Below are 18,674 nucleotides of genomic sequence, written 5' to 3'. Positions count from 1 at the left end.
TTATGGAATGATGAAAGAGAAAAAAGGGCTTTTGGCCCAGCTTGTGTTTGCTGACCAGGATACCCATCTATACTAGTCCCATTTCTCCGCATTGGGCCCAAATTAACCTATCCTATCTACGTACTTGTTTAAATGTTCTTGTGATTGTATCTGAATGCACCACCTGCTGTAGCAGCTTCTTCCAGATAACCACCTTGTCCTGTGTGGTAAAAAATCGCTCCATAAAAAGCTTCTTTAAAAATGTCTCCCCTCTCATCTTAACCCCTGTCCTCTAGTTCTAGCTATCCTTGCTGCTAGAAAAAAGCCATCTCCTCCCAACAGTATCACTAATTGGCATAAATGCACAGAATTCTGCTTGATGTCCAGCGTGGGAGTTTGTTGTCTCGTCTGATCTGTGGTTTTGGAGTGAAACTACTTTGTCAATTAACTGGAGTGACCTGAAGATGCCTTGTCGGACATGGAGGACAATAGTACATAATTACAAAGAACTTCAGATGCTAGCTTATATCAAAGAAAGGCACAAAGTGCTGGAGTAATTCAGCAGGTCACGCAGCATCACTGGATAACATGGATAGGTGACATTTCGGGTCAGGATTAAGGACATTGGACTTTGTCTGTAGAACAATGTGCTGCAATGCTGAGAACTATATTCTGCACTCTGTATCCTCCACTTGCTCTACCTATTGCACTCGAGTTTGACTTGGTTGTATTGATGAATGGTACATCTAATCTGTTTGTATAGCATACAAATTGAAACTTTTCTCTGTACCTCGGTACGCGCAACATTAATAAACCTCAATCTTTATTTGTACTCCAAGAAATTCTGGTGGGTGAATTCTTCCAAAAGTTGGTCTTCAGTGGAAGACAGTCGAGTTCACATGTCACTAGTTCATCAGTGTCATGGCCGACCGTGATATCAAATGTTAGGTAACTGCTAGTGCAAGCCGTTGGGTTATGGGGAGAAGGCAGGAGAATGGGAAGGAAAGATAGATCAGCCATGATTGAATGGCGGAATAGACTTGATGGGCCGAACGGTCTAAATCTGCTCCTGCAACTAATAAACACCAGAAAAATCACTCCTTGTGACATGTACACAAAGGAAAAAGGCTGTGGAGGTCGTCAATGGATATTTTTAAGGCGGAGATTGATAGATTCTTAATTCGTACGGGTGTCAGGAGTTATGGGATGAAGGCAGGAGAGTAGGGTTGAGAGGGAAAGATAGATCTGCCATGATTGAATGACGGAGTAGACTTGATGGGTTGAATGGCTCCTATAACTTATGAACATTTGATTTAGAAAAAAGGGCACTTGGTTTTAATATCCAAATAATATTCTGATGCAATAAATTGTCTTTGTAGTAATGCAGGGGACATGTAATGCATGCTAAACAAATTGCATACCAAGTTTCAACAAATGTATATGAAATGAGTAATGGGGCAATCCATTCTGACAATCTTGGTGGAAGAGGAAACTCTGATCTCAACCTGATTAAATGGTGAAAGTTGCAAAGTTGTTAAACTCTCAATTAGTTTAACAAAAAATAACAGATAATAACAAAAATATCAAAGCTTTTTTTTTTTCTTTGAGAAAAGCTCCCGGGGGGTGTGGAGCATTTACATTAATGGAAAGTTGATGAGACATCAATAATGTCACCGGCTGAGGGTTGATCTGATGGGGACAGCCTGAATGAGGCTTCAGAAATGTGTAGGAAGGAACTGCAGATGCTGGTTTAGACCGAAGATAGACACAAAAAGCTAGAGTAACTCAGCGGGATAGGCAGCATCTCTGGGGAGATGGAATGGGTGACATTTTGGGTCGAGGCCCTTCTTCAGGCTTCAGTATTCTTTGGTCACAGGAATACAGGGGAGATTATGTAACTTTAGAATTTTTAGAGTTATTTGTGGCGAATTGTACTATTGATTGCTTCATGCAGTCGATTCACCATATATAGCTTTCACTCTTAATTCATTTAATGTGACCAGTTTACTCATGTGATTATAATGCATGAGCATACGAACATTCTCTGAACATTTCGTAGAATCTTGAAATGCCTCTGTTCCCTCAAATTTACTGGTGGTTTGCGATATCTGTTGGCTTATCTTTTAAACTGTATGATATCTTACAGATATGTTGGCCTAAATATTTTTCATATGGATTGCAAATTCCACGACAAAAATAAATACAAATTGAATTTGCTGTCTGAATTCTGTGAAGTGTATCTTCAGTTTCCTTGATATCCATCAGATTGGGTAAAACCAAGGCTAGCCAAAAACAATGCTAAAAATATTTAAAGCTGGTTTCGCAAATGCATGCAGCTTGAAGCAAATGACCGAGTTAGTCTGAAGGGCATTTGGTAAGTTTATTTTGGTTTTAAATGCCGAAGTGTTGGTCCTATAAACACAAGCAGCATACTCAGATGATCTATTGCACAAGGAATCCATGACCCGTGTCGAATGATAAAATAATGTAAACTAGTGCATGAACATTTTATGAAATGCAAAAGTGCATTCTTCACAATTTCATACCAACTTATCGCATATTCATGCAGAAACGGGCCCTTCGGCTCACCGATGCTTTGCCGAGCAGCAAGCATCGTGTCCAAACGAATCCTGTTAACAAGCAATCTGTGCGTAGTCTACTGTGCCTTGGAAAATGCGTAGCATTTTATCATAGAACATTTTGCTCCTAAGAATGTTCGGATTTGTTTTAAACAACCGAGGTATGTCCTTCGGAGTAAATCAGCAGAACAGGTAGCATCTCTGAAGAGAAGGAATGGGTGACGTTACTCATTCCTTCTCTCCTGAGATGCTGCCTGTCCCGCTGAGTTACTCCAGCATTTTACGTATATCTTTGGTGTAAACCAGCATCTGCAGTTCCTTGCTACACATTAGGCATGTCCTTCCTTCCCTTGTGATCTCACCAATGTTAACGATCAGTGATTATCACCAGTGCCAGAGATTGTGCTCAGTCCGTTTCTGTCACTTTCGCTCTCACCTTTTCACTCACTCCACTCCTTTCCACACAACCCCATGAAAGTTCACTGAAGCACAATCTGAAGTGGAGAAACTAGCCGATGATTGATAATAGTGTGACTACCACTCCTGCATTTCCAGTGGCAGTCCTGCAATTCTGCTGCCTTGATGCTTTACCAACTGAAAGCAGGATATACAGTTGCTGAGAAGGTATAGAATGTAATTAAAAAATGAGGCCGTTGAAGCCTTTTCCATTAAAAAAAAAACATTGGGTTGGAGCAGCGCAGTCAAATAATCTGCCTGAGGTTTTTTTTATAAGGCAGCTGCACATTTCTCAACTCAAACTGAAGTAATTTATACATTTATGAAAATGGGCTGCGATATCTTGGCTTCTGGAACACGTGGGATGAGGTCACTCGAGTTTGCCACTTGATTGTTCTCTTCATCTGGTTTCTAAGGGCTGTGTTACTGGAAATGAAATGAAGTGACTGGCATTAGACACGGAATCTACTTCCTGCATTCTTAAACAGCAGTATCAAGCCCTGCGATTCAAATGAATTCTCCCTGCATTTGTGACACGGTGATGCAATTTTGTGCTGGGTGATATTTTTGGGGGCAGTCGACTGCTTTATTTACTGCTCTGTCTTCACTCATTCCTGCGTAGATACAGCTAAGGTGAACAACTGTGAGGAGAAACTTTTTTTATTGTTTAGCTTTGGGGGGTAAAAATGTAATATTAAAGTTCTGTTAAAACGCAGCTGTGTCTCAATAAGAGTGAATGTCTTTGTCATGTGAATTGAATTGTTCTGAGTTTCAGTTCTAATATTTGCATGTATTCTGCTGCAGGAGGTTCCAGGTAACCTAACGCTTGATACCTTGCTGAATATGTCGGATACGAAAGTCTGTGAAGCCATGAAGAGATATGGAGCCAATCCTGATGAATGTAGCCGACTAAATGCTGCCCTCTCCTGCTTGAGGAATATAAATGACTCTGGTAATTATACTTGACTAGCTTGTAAATGATTTGAAATGAATTGCAAGTTTCACACTAAATCTTGAGAAGACCACCAAAGTTGGTATGGGCCTCCAAAATATATCTTGCAATTTTTCCAGAATTAATGGTGTTTGCGTTAAGTATCTCATGTGGGCTTTGTGATTTATTGCAGTTCTTTCCTCTAGTAAATAATTGCTTTAGCACCGTATTCTATGAAACGGTTTCATGGAATATGTCATGCATCCTCCAGTTTTGAGACACGATGCACTTTAAATTTGGATCTGGCTTGTTATCTGAACTGCTGAGATGTTGCTTTCCTAAGAGTGGAGAGGTATAATGCAACCAAGTCAGCTGGCTAATATAAAATGCAATGTTCCACACAGTGTGGAACAACTTCATTTCCACAATGAGAGATACTGTTTTGATAAGACTCCAATTTCTCTCTAGAAAATGGGGAATTAAATGAATCTGTTGCTGCCTGTGTTCCAGTTGTCAGTGCCATTCATGTTAGTCTTAATTTTATTTTTTACATTTACCCCCTCCCCCCCATGCTTCTCCATTCAATAACAGTCTGTAACCTGTTTGTAAGATTCTTTGCCTTTGTAATTCAAGATAAGGTTTAGACTTTAGAGGGATATGCGGCAGATGGACCAGTGTAGACGGGGCATCTTGGTTGGAGTGGACAAGTTGGGCCGAAGGATGGGGTGGAAGATACATCATCTCCAGTCACCCGCAACTCATAGTGATCTGGAGTTGATTTCTGGATAGTTGCAAGCATTTATTTGATCTCATTGTGCAAGATGAGCATTATTTCTGTGTTTGTGATCATGAGATAGCGCTGATTATTTTTTTAAATTCCAACCATAAACGAACAATCACAACAATGCGCTTGTAATATTTTATATAGTGTCTGCTTCTGAGGTCTTAGACCTCTGCAAAATAGTGATCAAACGCTCATTTCCACAGCTTACAACTGATTGGTAGTTAACGCTAAAGTCTACGTTTATCAGTTCGCCGCACAATAAAGGAATATCTAACCAAGACACATTGACTTAGTTTGAAGCAGGAATCATTCTAGAGCAGTTAGAAGCAGGAATTCTGGCGTACATTCTCCAACCTATGCATATGAACCTAGTACAGTTTGCCAATTGAAACTCTTGCTGTGATTAGCCAATTCTATATAGATTTAAAAGCTTTCTTGTTCTTTACGATTGAGAACCACGTTCTCTGACTGTTAACTATTGACTTCCAAAAGAAGTGATGAAAAATCACCTAATGTTACAAGCACTGAAATTAGTCTTCCGTGCAAGTATGAATATATGGTTCTTTATATTAATTGACTTTAATCTTATCGACAAACTGATCTTATTTTCCTCCCCTTCCACTTTCATAAAAATCAATTTTGAAAGTTAATATATACAGTGATAAACTTAATGCCTGAACTTGAGAATTAAATGTAAGTGACAATTGCTGGGTTTTTTTCTAACTATCGAACGACCTCACAATTAGTAAATCACTGTCCATTATAATATTTTTGTATTAGCCTTGTTCTAATTTAAGAAGTTTATCACCATATCTTTGAACTGGAGAATTTTGAAGGTAGCATTGCTGTAAACGATAAAAATTGATAAGTGTTTCTATTTTTGACTGTGTTTTGAACAGGCGGTGAGTTGCAAGAAGATGCTCTTCCTTGGACTTCAACTGAAACAAGGCGAGAAAGCAACCCTGCGCTACCTCCAGAGTTGATTTCTTCTGCTGGATCCAGACAGCCACACAGCCCTTCACCTATTCCCAGACTAATTCATCCACAACCACGTTCAGTCTCTGTTTCTGTTATTCCTAGTTCGGATTATGTCTACTTGCCAAATCGGTCAGATTATTTAGTGGACCCCTTTTCACAATCCCCTCTACCAGGCCGACGAACGTCAGGACCTCAAACCATTATGACTACGCCACCGGCCACTCCTCCATCAAAGAAGAAATATCGGTTTAAACCACCACGAACCCCACCACCACCTTCTCGGAAACTCATTCAGCTTTTTCCTGGTTTCTCAGGACTTACCAGAAGTAAATCTCATGAATCTCAACTGGGCAATAGAATAGATGACGTACCAACAATTAAGTAAGTTAAATTTATATGTACTTCAATACAACAAGTACCACTTGCTTCCTTGTAATGAATGAGCATCTGCATCCATCTGTAGTTATTGTTGCTTTTCAATTAATGTCAAATGATGCAATTCATTTTATGGGGGGAATTTCAAGTTAAAATGCTTTGCCTGGCTGGGAAGGTTTATTAGATTTTTTATGAAAAATAGGAATACTTGAGGTTTAAAATTTGATTGCATATCAGTGTTCTCCAGAGGATCTGTTTAAATACTAGCTAAGCTAATAAGTAAGTAAGTAAGTAAGTTTCTTGGCCAAGTATTCACATACAAGTAATTTGGCTTGGTGCTCCGCCCACAAGTAACAACATGACATACAGTGACAGTTACGAATAACTCAGAAAACACTAAACATTAATAATAATAAAACATTAATGATAAAACACCATTGATCAAGCATGTGAACCAACAAAATACCAGAGCAAAAGGAGGCTACAGATTTTTGGCTGTTGAGTAGGGCAATTACTCGTAGATAAAAACAGTTTTTATGTCTGGCTGTGGCAGCTTTGACAGTCTGGAGTCGCCTTCCAGAGGGAAGTGATTCAAAGAGTTTGTGGCCACGGTGAGAGGGGTCAGAGATGATCTTGCCCGCTCACTTCCTGGCCCTTGCAGTGTACAGTTTAATACAGTGCCCTCCATAACATTTGAGACAAAGACCATCATTTATTTATTTATATCTCCACAATTTGAGATTTGTAATGGAAAAGATCACGTGGTTAAAGTGCACATTGTCAGATTTTATTAAAGGGTGTTTTTATACATTTTGGTTTCACCATGTAGCAATTTACAGCAGTGTTTATACATAGTCCCCCCCATTTCAGAGCACCATAATGTTTGGGACACAGCAGTGTCATGTAAATGAAAGTAGTCACGTTTAGTATTTTGTGGAGTATAGAGGCAAATAAATAAATGATGGGTCTTTGTCCCAAACATTATGGAGGGCACTGTAACTTGTTGGAGACATGAGATTCACAGTAATCACATTTTCTTTCATTTTACATTTTTTAATGTATTCTGCTAAAAGATAAATTGCATCTCTCTTTATGCAGGTACGTGACTTAGCATGCAAGGAGGAAGAATGGACTGTATCTACTAATATTGACTAGTCTCTTTTATGATGTGAAAATGCTTGTTTAGTCTGCTGCTAGTTTAGTTTAGTTTAGTTTAGTCTGCTGCTAGTTTAGTTTAGTTTAGTCTGCTGCTAGTTTAGTTTAGTTTAGTCTGCTGCTAGTTTAGTTTAGTCTGCTGCTAGATTAGGCTAGTTTGCTGCTAGCTTAGTTTAGCCTGCTGCTAGTTTAGGCTAGTTTGCTGCTGGCTTAATTTAGCTTCCTGCTAGTTTAGCCTGCCTGCTAGTTTATCATAGCAGTGAATATTAATGCATACTTGCATTGTGTCATATGTAACTCTAAATTTCTAGTGATTTTTTAAAAATGTTAGTTTCCACAAGATCTTTCATAAAAATGCCTTGCTTGTATTAATGGCCCACCAAAATGTTGATAATGTAATGGAGGTTCATTGGTTGAGCTGAACAGTTTTTCTTTGTTACAATGCTGTAACATAAAGCCTTTTAGGTGGGCTGTTTATGGAGGGGAGAAGTAAGAGGCCTCTGTGCTAGTGAGTGCCCATTTGTTTATGATATCTTGCTGTATTTGAGGCCCTTTATATTTTCTATTAACCCCAAGATTTAACAAAATAAAACACTGGGAATATTCAGTTGGGTTGTAACGTTGGTGAATAGAGGAATAGAGCTATTGCTTTAGGTTCATGACCTTTCAGCAGAAATAGTTCGGCCTGAGTTGCTCACATCTGCCCCTTAGTGTTCACTTCTGGATAGTGCAGGGAAGAGAAGAATCATACTTAAAGAATCACACACCTTTTGCCTTTTCATCTGTTGCCTTTGTCCAAACATCTGCCTTCACCATTATCCACCTATCCCTTGCCAAACTTTGTCCCACCCCCACCTTTCTTCCAGCTTCTCCCCCCCCCCCCCCCCCACTCTCCCACCACCACAATCATTCTGAAGGAGGGTCCCAATCCAAAACGTCACCAATCTCTGTTTGTCTAAGATGCTGCCTCACCCGCTGAGTTACCCCCAGCACATTGACATTTTTTCATAAGCAGAGGATGATTGGTGGTGTACAGATTCTTGTCGGAAATACTAAATATTTTGTATTGGTAAAGAAAATTGCAAAGGTCACCAACCCATGCTATCCTACTAAACCGAGCTGAAAATTCACACACACTATTTACCTTTGGATTATTCTTGATCAAAACACTTGCACAATTCCTTGCCTGATGTTATGTTGAAAGAATATTGCTCTTCTTGGCAATGGAACATTTCATTTCAGGCCTCCAAATACTTGATGGTTGACACTACTAGAATTATTATTAAAAAATTTCAATATTCACATCTTGTTATTTTTAGTTAATCCCCATTTCAGTAGTAAATCCGAGGCTATCAAAAAATCATTAGAACGATTCCTCTGATAATAGTTAATCATATCTTAGCAGATAAACAATGTTAATTCTCAGTCAGTGCCAAGTTTGCTGACTTGTTCTTATGGTGCAAGAGGAAATTGGTCGAGGTATCTATTCCATGTCCTTATCCAGACAACAGAGTGATGAATATTTGCTTTCTTTTGAGTCAAATGAGTGGAATTTTAATTGAGTAAATTGTCAAACATGACAAATGTTTCTGTTAGTAATTTAAATAGTAGCCCAAATGTCAAGGATTCCTGTCAGAATCCTTTCATACAAACTGTGCAACCCTCATCAGTTTAGTTAAACTCTCATTCCAAATATCCATGCTCTGATTTCAGTTTACAACAGAGGTGTGTGTAAAATAAGCTCCAATTAAGTGAATTACCTGCTGGGTTTTACTTATATCATTTATTCAAATAGATAAGAGTCCTTGCCGATTTAGCATGTATTTATAAACTCTTTAAGAATTTCTTGAGGATTTTGTCCAACAATTATACATACAATTTCTGTGCACTCAACCACGTTGTCGGATGGTTATGACATAACTACATTATGCTCTGACATTATTGGTATTAGTGCCGAAAAAAATTTGTGACTTGCTGTGCAGTTATGATTATATTGTAGTTCCATGCATTTTTGCAACTGCTTATGTTTATTTTTTGTCTTCCTTCCTAGGTTCGGTAAGAAAAACAAGTTTTTTCTCAATCTGAACATCAATGGCAGTGGCACCAGCTGTGACGATATCGTGACCCGATCCCCCTTATTACCATGTAGGCCTTTCTTTTCTCCGTCTATCGGAAGTTCTTACTGTCTTCCCTCAACGCCTTGTCCATCTGATGACCACAGTTCTCCTAAAAGTTGGTATTTAAACAATAGTATGATGCTGAGCTATGCTTTGTGTTTGGATGCTTTCCATTTACCACATTAGTTTGCTTTTTAATGGCTTATTCCTGCATGACATGCTTGTATTTCTCTTTTTGCATTACTTTTCAAAATGGATGGAATGAGCAGAGAACTAATTTATAGCCAAGCAGATTGATACAGAGTGAAGGGAATCTTACATTTTTTTGAATAATGCTAATTTCATCCCCTAATTCCAAAATTCTAATTTCATCACCTACTCGAAAACAATTAATTTCACTTTCACTTTCCTAATCCCTTCGTTATGTAGTTGAGAAAGCAAGTTAGCTGGTCATACAAGGGGTATGATACTATAAACTCTTGACCAGGTCGCTGATAAAGGTGTGAACAGTCCAAGTGCATTATAATTGGGTGGCACAGTGGCACAGCAGTGGAGATACTGCCTCACAGCGCCAGAGACCCGAGTTCGATCCTAACCACGGGTGCTATCTGTGTGGAGTTTGCACGTTCTCCCTGTGACAGCGTGGGCTTTGTGCAAGCGCTCCGTTTTCCTCCCACACTCCAAGGACGTGCAGGTTAATTGACTTCTGTAAATTGCCCCAACTGTGTAGAATGCGAAGGTGGGATAACATGGAATGAATGTGAACAGGTGACCAATGGTTGGTGCGGACTCAGTGGACCGAGGGGCCTATCTCCAAGTTGCATCTCAGTATTTCTAAATATTTTTAATTATCCAAACTGGGGAAACAGCAATTGGCTAATTGTACCTGTGACCCTGTGAAATGTGTAACTCAGTCCACTGAGCAAACAATCCATGGTACCACTGAGTATACCTGATTAGCTTGCATTTATAATGGATCATCAGGACTGTCATCTGCTGACCACTTACCAGCAGCTGCGGGTGTCTTGCTTACTGCTCTGCACTCTTGTGTCTGCTAAACGCCTCACTATGTTCTGCTCGATGTATTCTGAGCCATGAGGCGTTTGAGAATCGGCAAGGTGCACAAGCTGATAGCGTCTCCTCTCCTTCAAAGGCGATTTGACATGCTGACCTTTCCCAGCTGTGGCTGTTTCTTGAACATAGAACAGTGCAGACGAGCAAAGGGCCCTTCGGCCCACAATGTTTGTGCCGAACATGATGCCAAGTTAAACTGATCACATCTGCCGATATCTGATCCATATCTCTCTATTCCTTACACTTCCATGTGCCTATATAAAAGCCTCGTAAATGCCACTATCGTATCTGCCTCCACCACCACCCCTGGCAATGGGTTCCAGGCCCCCACCGCTCTCTGTGCTGAATAAAAACCCTGCACATCTCCATTAAACTTTCCCCCTCTCAACTTACAGTTAGTTCCTCTAGAGTTGGACATTTCCACCCTGGGATGGGATGAAGGGAAGGAGCACGGTACAACGTACCCTTCAAATTCATATTAAATCTTTTCCCCTTCACCTTAAACTATGTTCCTCTGGGTTTCGATTCCCCTATTCTGGGCAAGAGACTCTGTGCATCTGCCTGATCTATTCCTCTCATGATTTTATACATAATGTGTACACAATTTTAGAAATGTATTATTTTCAGTTATCTTCAATACAGACAGTAATATAATTCGATATACTCTTGATCCAAGACCAGTATTTCATGAGTTCATTGAATCGCAATCTCATTAGGTATGGCTTTAAATGAATGGCTGTGATGAAGAGGTGAGGGCTTTCGAACTTTGTGCTTTAACAACCTACTGAACCTTTCTATTAATTTGGGTGACTAACATTCAGCGGTTAGTTTGGGAGAATAAGCAGGTTAATTATCACAAGAGCTGTACAACAATAGAATGGGCACTTGGGTGTGGGTGCAGTTAATTTATAATCACACCTCCAGTATCATTAAATATAAAACATTTGCTTTTCGCTGCCAGCACCCTTACTGCCAGCATGACGATGCCTAACGTGAATGCTGTAACTCGCTGCTTTTGGATGTTGCATGAGATTGTATTTGTTGTGGAAGTGTAGAAGCTCTTTGTTCTTAATTGGAAAGTGTGGATGGGTAATCTACATTGATTTGCAGTGTTAAATTTAACAATAACATTTCACTTATTGGGCCAGATAGCGAGAATCGACATCTTGCCGAACAATTAAAATTCATGGAATAATTTATAATACTGCAAAACAAGCACATCAGTGAGGTTTATTGTGTTGATTCTTGCACAAAAATCCCAAACACTTTAATATTGTGCATTCTATAAACTCAAATGTGAAATTATGCTTTTTGTTCCTTTTTTATGTTAGTTTCTATTTTACCTCGATTTTATCTCCACTCTTCTTGTCTCTGTGGAAATTAATACTAAAACCATATTTTAAAAACAGAGCTTTGGTGTTGACAGGTTAATCACAGCTGTCTTCAATGGAGTTGGTAAATCTAGTTTGTTGCGGTCAGTCGCTGGGTAATGTTCATGTGGACTGGTCGCAACTACTTTTACATCACTGTTTTAGAGGCAGCAAGATGTGTTACTAGTGCTTCCCTGTCACTATGGTCAGTAAGCACAACACAGCCTAAGATATGTGTAGGAAGGAACTGCAGATGCTGGGTTGCACCCAAGATGTATTCCCTTGCATTTCCTCCCTCTCTGCCCCTCCCCCACCCTAGTCATCCCGCACGTTCCACTATTTGCATTCATATATCACTTCGTTATGACCTCTTTCACAGCCAACAATGGACCATTGTGGGCTCTACCTTTCCTTGGTCATTGGTGCTGGTTCTGATTTGTTCTGAAACATTTCATACCTCTATCATATTTCATATCCCTCCTCCCTGGCTCTAGTTTGAGGAAGGGTCCCGATCCGAAACATCACCTATTCTTTCCTCTAGAGATGCTGCGTGACCCACTGAGTTACTGTGTTTATCTGCAGTCTACAAAATTTTAGTCTGCATGGATCAGCGATTCACTTCATTAGCTGAAGCGAGTGTAAAACTGTTAGTTTAGATTAGTGATATAACATGAAAACAGGCCCTTCGGCCCACTGTGTCCACAATGACCATCAATCACCTGTTTACACTAGTTCTGTGTTCACCCACTTTCTCACTCACTCCCTGGACAATGGTGGCAATTTACAGAGGCTATTTAATTTACAGACCCGCCCGTTGAGCAATTAATCCCATGCCCTGGTTTAAGAGAGAAAGGGAAGTGGGTTGGAACGAGGCAGGAGCATCAACCAATATCCAGCTCATCCTGGCAACAACTTGTATTCCGTGTGTTGGTGGTGGTGGGTGGGGCGATGAAACTAGGAAATGGCCTTGGTCATGATGTGCCAGATGAAAGGGTAAATCCCGAAATCCCATGCCTATAAACGAATATTGGCTGAACGAGTAGAAAGTATTTGGCTCAGCTTATTCAAGACTCGAAGATCAAGGGGAGAAAATCGTTTACCAAAAGCCATTCATTTTACTACTGTTTCTACCGTTCATTTTGCAGCTTTTACACAGTGTATTTGTAAATAACTTTGAACTCAATGATTGAATGATACTTCATTGTCACATGTACCTAGGTACAGTGAAATGCTTTGTTTTGCACACAACCCAGTAAAATCATACAGCAGACCTCACGTAGGCAGCACACAAGAATCGCCATGTGTCTGGCACCGACAAAGTTACAACTTTCATAGAAAATAGGTGCAGGAGGAGGTCATTCGGCCCTTCGAGCCAGCACCGCTATTCATTGTGATCATGGCTGATCACTTTCATTACTGAAAAGATTAAACTTCAAGAATTAAATACACAAGGCTTGTCATTTGTAATTTTTTTTTCTTATGTGTTTGGTAATGTAACTGATATTGTCCTGGTTTGTGTTGGTACTTACATATTTCCTTTGATCAATCGAGTCAATATCATAATCCTAGTGATGAAACCCAACATAATGGTAAAATATGAGATGGGTTGTCCGCAGCCTTACGTTGCATTAACCCAGTGTGATTCACTATGACTGCAATTGTTTGAAATTTAATTTTCCTAAAATGTTTTGTTTCTCCACACAATGCAGTTCCGACTCGCTAAGTATTTCTAATACTTTGTTTACATTGCAAACATGTTGATCATAAATGCACAACTACATCAAACTACCCATTACATTTTGTTTTGAGAAAAGTTGTTCCACGCAGTAGATTTTAAAAATATATATACAGTTCTGCATTGATTTTTACCATTCTTTCACTTTCTATCGGAGATTTATAAAAATAATTAGGTCTTTCTTGTGCAGAGATTCAGGGAGAGCTAGCCAACTGAACAGAGGAAGCACAAAATGCTGGAGTAACTCAACGGGACAGGCAGCATCTCTGGAGAGAACAAATGGGTGACGTTTCAGGTCAAGACCCTTCTTCAGACTGAGAGTCAGGGGAGTGGGCGGTACTGAGATAAAATTTAGTCGGAGACAGTAAGACTGGTCGGAGAACTGGGAAGGGGGAAGGGATGGAGTGAGAGGGAAAGCAAGGGCTACTTGAAGTTAGAGAAGTCAATGTTCATACCGCTGGGGTGTAAGTAACCCAAGCGAAATATGAGGAGATGTTCCTCCAATTTGCACTGGGCTATATTTGGAGTATTGTGTTCAGTTTTAGTCACTGCGATAGGAAAGATGTTATTAAGCTGGAAAGAGTGCAGAGAAAATTTGCGAGGATGTTGCCAAGATTTGAGGGGCTGAGCTATAGGGCGAGGTTGGACAGGTTAGGACTTTATTCCTTGTAGTAAAGGAGGATGAGGAGTGATCTTATGGAAATATATAAGATCATAAGGAGAATAGATCGGGTAAATAGCTGCCAGAGGAGGAAATTGAGGCAGGTACCATAACAACGTTTAAAAGAAATTTGGACAAATACATGGAAAGGAAAGGTTTAATAGGACATGGGCCAAACGCAGGCAGGAGGGACTAGCATAGATTGGTGTATCTTGATCGGCATGGGCAAATTGGGCCGAATGGCCTGTTTCCATGAGGTATGATTCTTTGATTAGTTTTTATTAGTACAGATCAACTTCCCAAAAATTGTTCCATGTCCCAGACTTCAGAAGTTTAAGATTTTCCATTTTAAATCAGTTGGAAATATTTGGTGTTTCATAGACACCATTTTAGTTGAGAAATGTTCTTTTTGCAACGATGTTTTAGCATACATATTATTGGCATCATTGTTCATAATGGCCTGACAGGGCAACATTTATGAAAATAACCATGGTCTTGAATTATTTTAATGCATAAACTCTCAGTGTGTGGCAGTTTTAATTGCTTTAAAAAAATAATAATTTAGCCGATCTCTTCTGTTGCAGACTCGTTACATGTACCACGAGGATCCCCTCAGATGCAACACAGGGATTTTGGGCTCTCCATTACACATAGGTAAGTGATGCGTTAGAATTACTTCAGCATTTTTAGCTTATGTTTTTAAAGTTTTATGCAGTGGTTCCGACGTAATGTACTTTTGTACTTTGTTTAAACCTGTCTTTCAATAAAGCAAGGCAGATGTAGAATATAGTGACATGGTTCAATTTATCTAAATCTATACAATAAAGGACACCCACATTGATTCAAAAATAGCTAATGAGTCAAACAAAGATCTGCGATGTTTTGTTTAAGAAGGAACTGCAGATGCTGGAAAATCGAAGGTAGACAAAAATGCTGGAGAAACTCAGCGGGTGAGGCAGCATCTATGGAGCGAAGGAAATAGGCAACGTTTCGGGCCGAACCCCTTGGGTTTCGGCCCAAAACGTTGTCTATTTCCGTCTTTTTTGTCTATCTGCAATTTTTGTCTATCTGCAATATTTTGTCTCCTTTCTTATTGGAAGTGGCAATGACTTAAAAGGATATTTAAAATCAGGGCTATACCGTGTTGGAAGATGAGGATATACTGTGCATCCCATCTAGTTTGTTACAGCTTTCCAAGGATAGCATTTTGTCTGCTTCATTGATTGGGATTGCAGCTAAACCGATGAATACTATTTTTTTGGATGGAATGAATCGCCTTCCCTTTTTATACACCTAGATAAGCCCAGGCGAATGAAAAGTGAATCCTTCATCTCCTCCATCTATTGAAAGCCATGTAGTGAGGATATAAAATATTCAGGCAAGCTTGCGGAGTGGGGTGTAGACTGTAAAAGAGGAGATGGCAATGCATTATTGATTAAGGAGTCAATTACTCCAGTAATGAATAATAATAATAATAATAATAATAAACTTTATTTATAAAGCGCTTTAAACAACCGCAGTTGCCACAAAGTGCTGTACATGAGAACTCATGGACAAAAAGTTATTACAAACCATTAAAAACCGTAAAACGAAGGACTAAAAACAGTAAAAATTAAAAGACATTAAAAGCACTAAGAACAGGAGCAATGTCTCAGCCAGTGTCGAAAGCCAGAGAATAAAAATGAGTTTTTAGGGGGCATTTGAAGATGGACAGTGAGGGGGCCTGTCTGATGTGCAACGGCAAGGTGTTCCAAAGTGCCGGAGCAGCAACAGAAAAGGCTCTATCCCCTCTGAGCTTCCGCTTAGACCGTGGTACCTCAAGGAGCAGCTGATCAGCTGACCTGAGGCACCGGGCAGGAGCATATAGGTGGAGCAGCTCAGAGAGGTAAGGCGGGGCGAGCCCATTCAACGATTTGAAAACAAATAAAATAATTTTAAAATGAACTCGAAAGTGCAAAATTATGATTAGTTTTCTTATTGCAAACCTCCTAACAGTCAGCAGGAGATAGAGGAGCAAATATGGAGAAAAATATCCGGGAAATGTACTGGGGAAAATACTCAAAGATATTAGGAGGACAAAGAAAGACCCAAACGTATGACTGGTACACACAAGGGTACGGAAAATTCCAAACATTTTAAGGGCAAAGGGGACCCTGGTAGAGTATGGTCCATTAGTGATCGCTATGGCAATGTATGTATGGAGCCAAAGGTCATAAATTAATACTTCTTATCTGTATTAACTAGGGAGAAGAATATTATAGTTGGAGGATTCGTGGAGGAGGTTACGAAATTATAACGCAAGTTATCATTAAAAAGGAGGTGTTAATGGGATGGTTAAATATCTAGAGCTAATGAGGTGCATCACAGGCTGTTAAGGAAGGCAATACAGGAGACTAAATAGAGATGTTTTATTCTTTGCTGAATGTGGGTGAGGTGCCACATAACAGGAGGATTTTAAATTACGATTTCCAATTGGTCGATTTATCTATTTGAGTTCTCCTGCATCACATTTAAGAATGAGAACATTGCTTCTGTTAAGACTGGCAGAAGTGGACTGGCTCTACTTTAGGGTGGCATGGTGGCGCAGCGGTAGAGTTGCTGAATGAAGTCTGTATGTGTTCAAGAAGGAACTGCAGATGCTGGAAGATCGAAGGTACACAAAAATGCTGGAGAAACTCAGCGGGTGCAACAGCATCTATGGAGCGAAGGAAATAGGCGCCGTTTCGGGCCGAAACCCTTCTTCAGACAACATGCGTCAGTTTGTGTGTTCTCCCTGTGTTCGCGTGGGTTTTCTCCAATTGCTACGGTTTACGCCCACACTACAAAGACATATAGGTTTATACGTTAATTGGCTTCGGTAAAAAAAATTGTAAATTGTCACAAATGTGTAGGATAGTGCTAGTGTACAGCTGATCACTGGACGGCGCGGACTCAGTGGGCCAATGGGCCTGTTTCCATGCTGTATCTCTAAAGTCTAAAGACTAGTATTGAGCAGTTTTAAACAATGTGAATTTTATGTTTTTTAAGTGCTATTGCTTTTCTTAAATACACTTGGTAATCATTGCTTTACTATTAGTTTATATTCTATTTGGCTGTAACGTTGCAAGATACTGCTGAATGAAATAATCCTCCACTTAGCTGTGATTAATTATACATCTCTTGGACTAAAAACCCGATGTAATATTTATTTTCAGGTTTTCAACAAAATCCTGGCTCTCTCAGACATGTCAAGTTTGTCAAAAAAACATGATGTTTGGCGTGAAGTGCAAACACTGTAGGTAGGTGACAATGGCTCAGTTATGCTTGTAATCGTACAAATCAGTGGCACAGATGTAGAAGTAAACCTTCAAGGGCCTGTCCCACTTGGCGATTTTTTTCGGCGACTGCCGGCGTCATTGACCGACGTATCAGGGTCACCGAAAGATTTGAACATTTCAAAAAATGTTGCGACATTTGAGGAAAGACCGCGATTCAATACGTCGTCACGCCGCGACTTGTTTAGTGATCTGAAACTTGAGTCAATGATGCTGACAGTCGCCGAAAAAAATCAGCAAATGGGACAGGCCCATTAGAATTGCAAAGCCTAATGGGGTACTTGACACAATGCCTTTGCAAGCAGGGGCAAACTCAGCAATGTCATTAACACATTGATTTACTTAACCAGCGTACATCATCAAGAGTCATCTTTGTGTATTACTTGCAGACCTGACGCTTAACACATTGAACTAATTAGCCGTTGTGCATTGAACTACATAACCTTTGTCCATCACATGAGTCGTCTTCTGTGTGTATAAATATCGTGTTGTGCCAACGAACTTTGGAGATGTGATCACAGCCTTTGACTGAGGCACATCTCCCCTTGGCCAGTAAAATAGACTATCTACTGATGGTTAATGATCCGAGTCCTTGAGTCTTATTACGGATTGAGACTTTAACATAGACAAGCGAAAAGCTTTACCAAATGAGTGACAGAACCTGAATAAATGTCCGTATATGGGACTGGCTGGTAAAGTTACAAATTCAATCCCAGGTCTTTGCTTTGGTTATTGATCTTGGCTGAGGGGCAGTAGTGTGGCAGTCACCCACTGTGTCTGCTACTGATCTCCATCCAGCACTCTGAATGTAGGCTGGACTGAAACACATCCATGCTCGTTAGTATATTGCTGGTACTTTGTGATTGATATATAATCTCAAGAACAAATATTGATTTTTAATCATACATCCTCTCGGAATGCGAATTCTTTGGTCATTTAAATGCAAACAGAGCAAGGGTTTACAAACCCTTAATATAGGTTTAAGGGTTTAATTAACCAAACCTGAAGAGTCAAGAGTGTTTTAATGTCATATATACCAAAATGGTACGATGGAATCTTACTTAAAGCAGCACAATGGGTTTATAAACACAATACTCAATAGATAATATAATAAACAAATATTTAAAAAGTTCAATAAATTAAAAAAAAAACAATATAATGCAAAA

The 18,674-nt window shown here is 39.7% G+C and overlaps 1 protein-coding gene across 10 annotated transcripts in view; it reads left to right on the top strand.

Annotated features, from left to right (window-relative positions):
• ksr1 (kinase suppressor of ras 1) overlaps positions 1-18,674 on the top strand; it is a 156,109-nt gene that overhangs the window by 101,971 nt on the left and 35,464 nt on the right. For 8 of the 10 annotated variants that reach the window (XM_033045676.1, XM_033045677.1, XM_033045675.1 and 5 more), the window contains exons 3-7: positions 3,819-3,966; positions 5,629-6,088; positions 9,288-9,469; positions 14,779-14,848; positions 17,389-17,472. In XM_033045676.1, the coding sequence (XP_032901567.1) occupies positions 3,819-3,966; positions 5,629-6,088; positions 9,288-9,469; positions 14,779-14,848; positions 17,389-17,472 (944 nt within the window). Of the gene's footprint in view, positions 1-3,531; positions 3,553-3,818; positions 3,967-5,628; positions 6,089-9,287; positions 9,470-14,778; positions 14,849-17,388; positions 17,473-18,674 lie in introns of those variants that run through there. The other 2 variants (XM_033045681.1, XM_033045679.1) reach the window with 2 other exon arrangements.

Source organism: Amblyraja radiata, chromosome 28 (assembly GCF_010909765.2).
Source record: "Amblyraja radiata isolate CabotCenter1 chromosome 28, sAmbRad1.1.pri, whole genome shotgun sequence".
Lineage (NCBI taxonomy): Eukaryota > Metazoa > Chordata > Chondrichthyes > Rajiformes > Rajidae > Amblyraja > Amblyraja radiata.
Note: the sequence above shows the minus strand (reverse complement) of the source record. Positions and strands in the feature narration are given on the sequence as shown.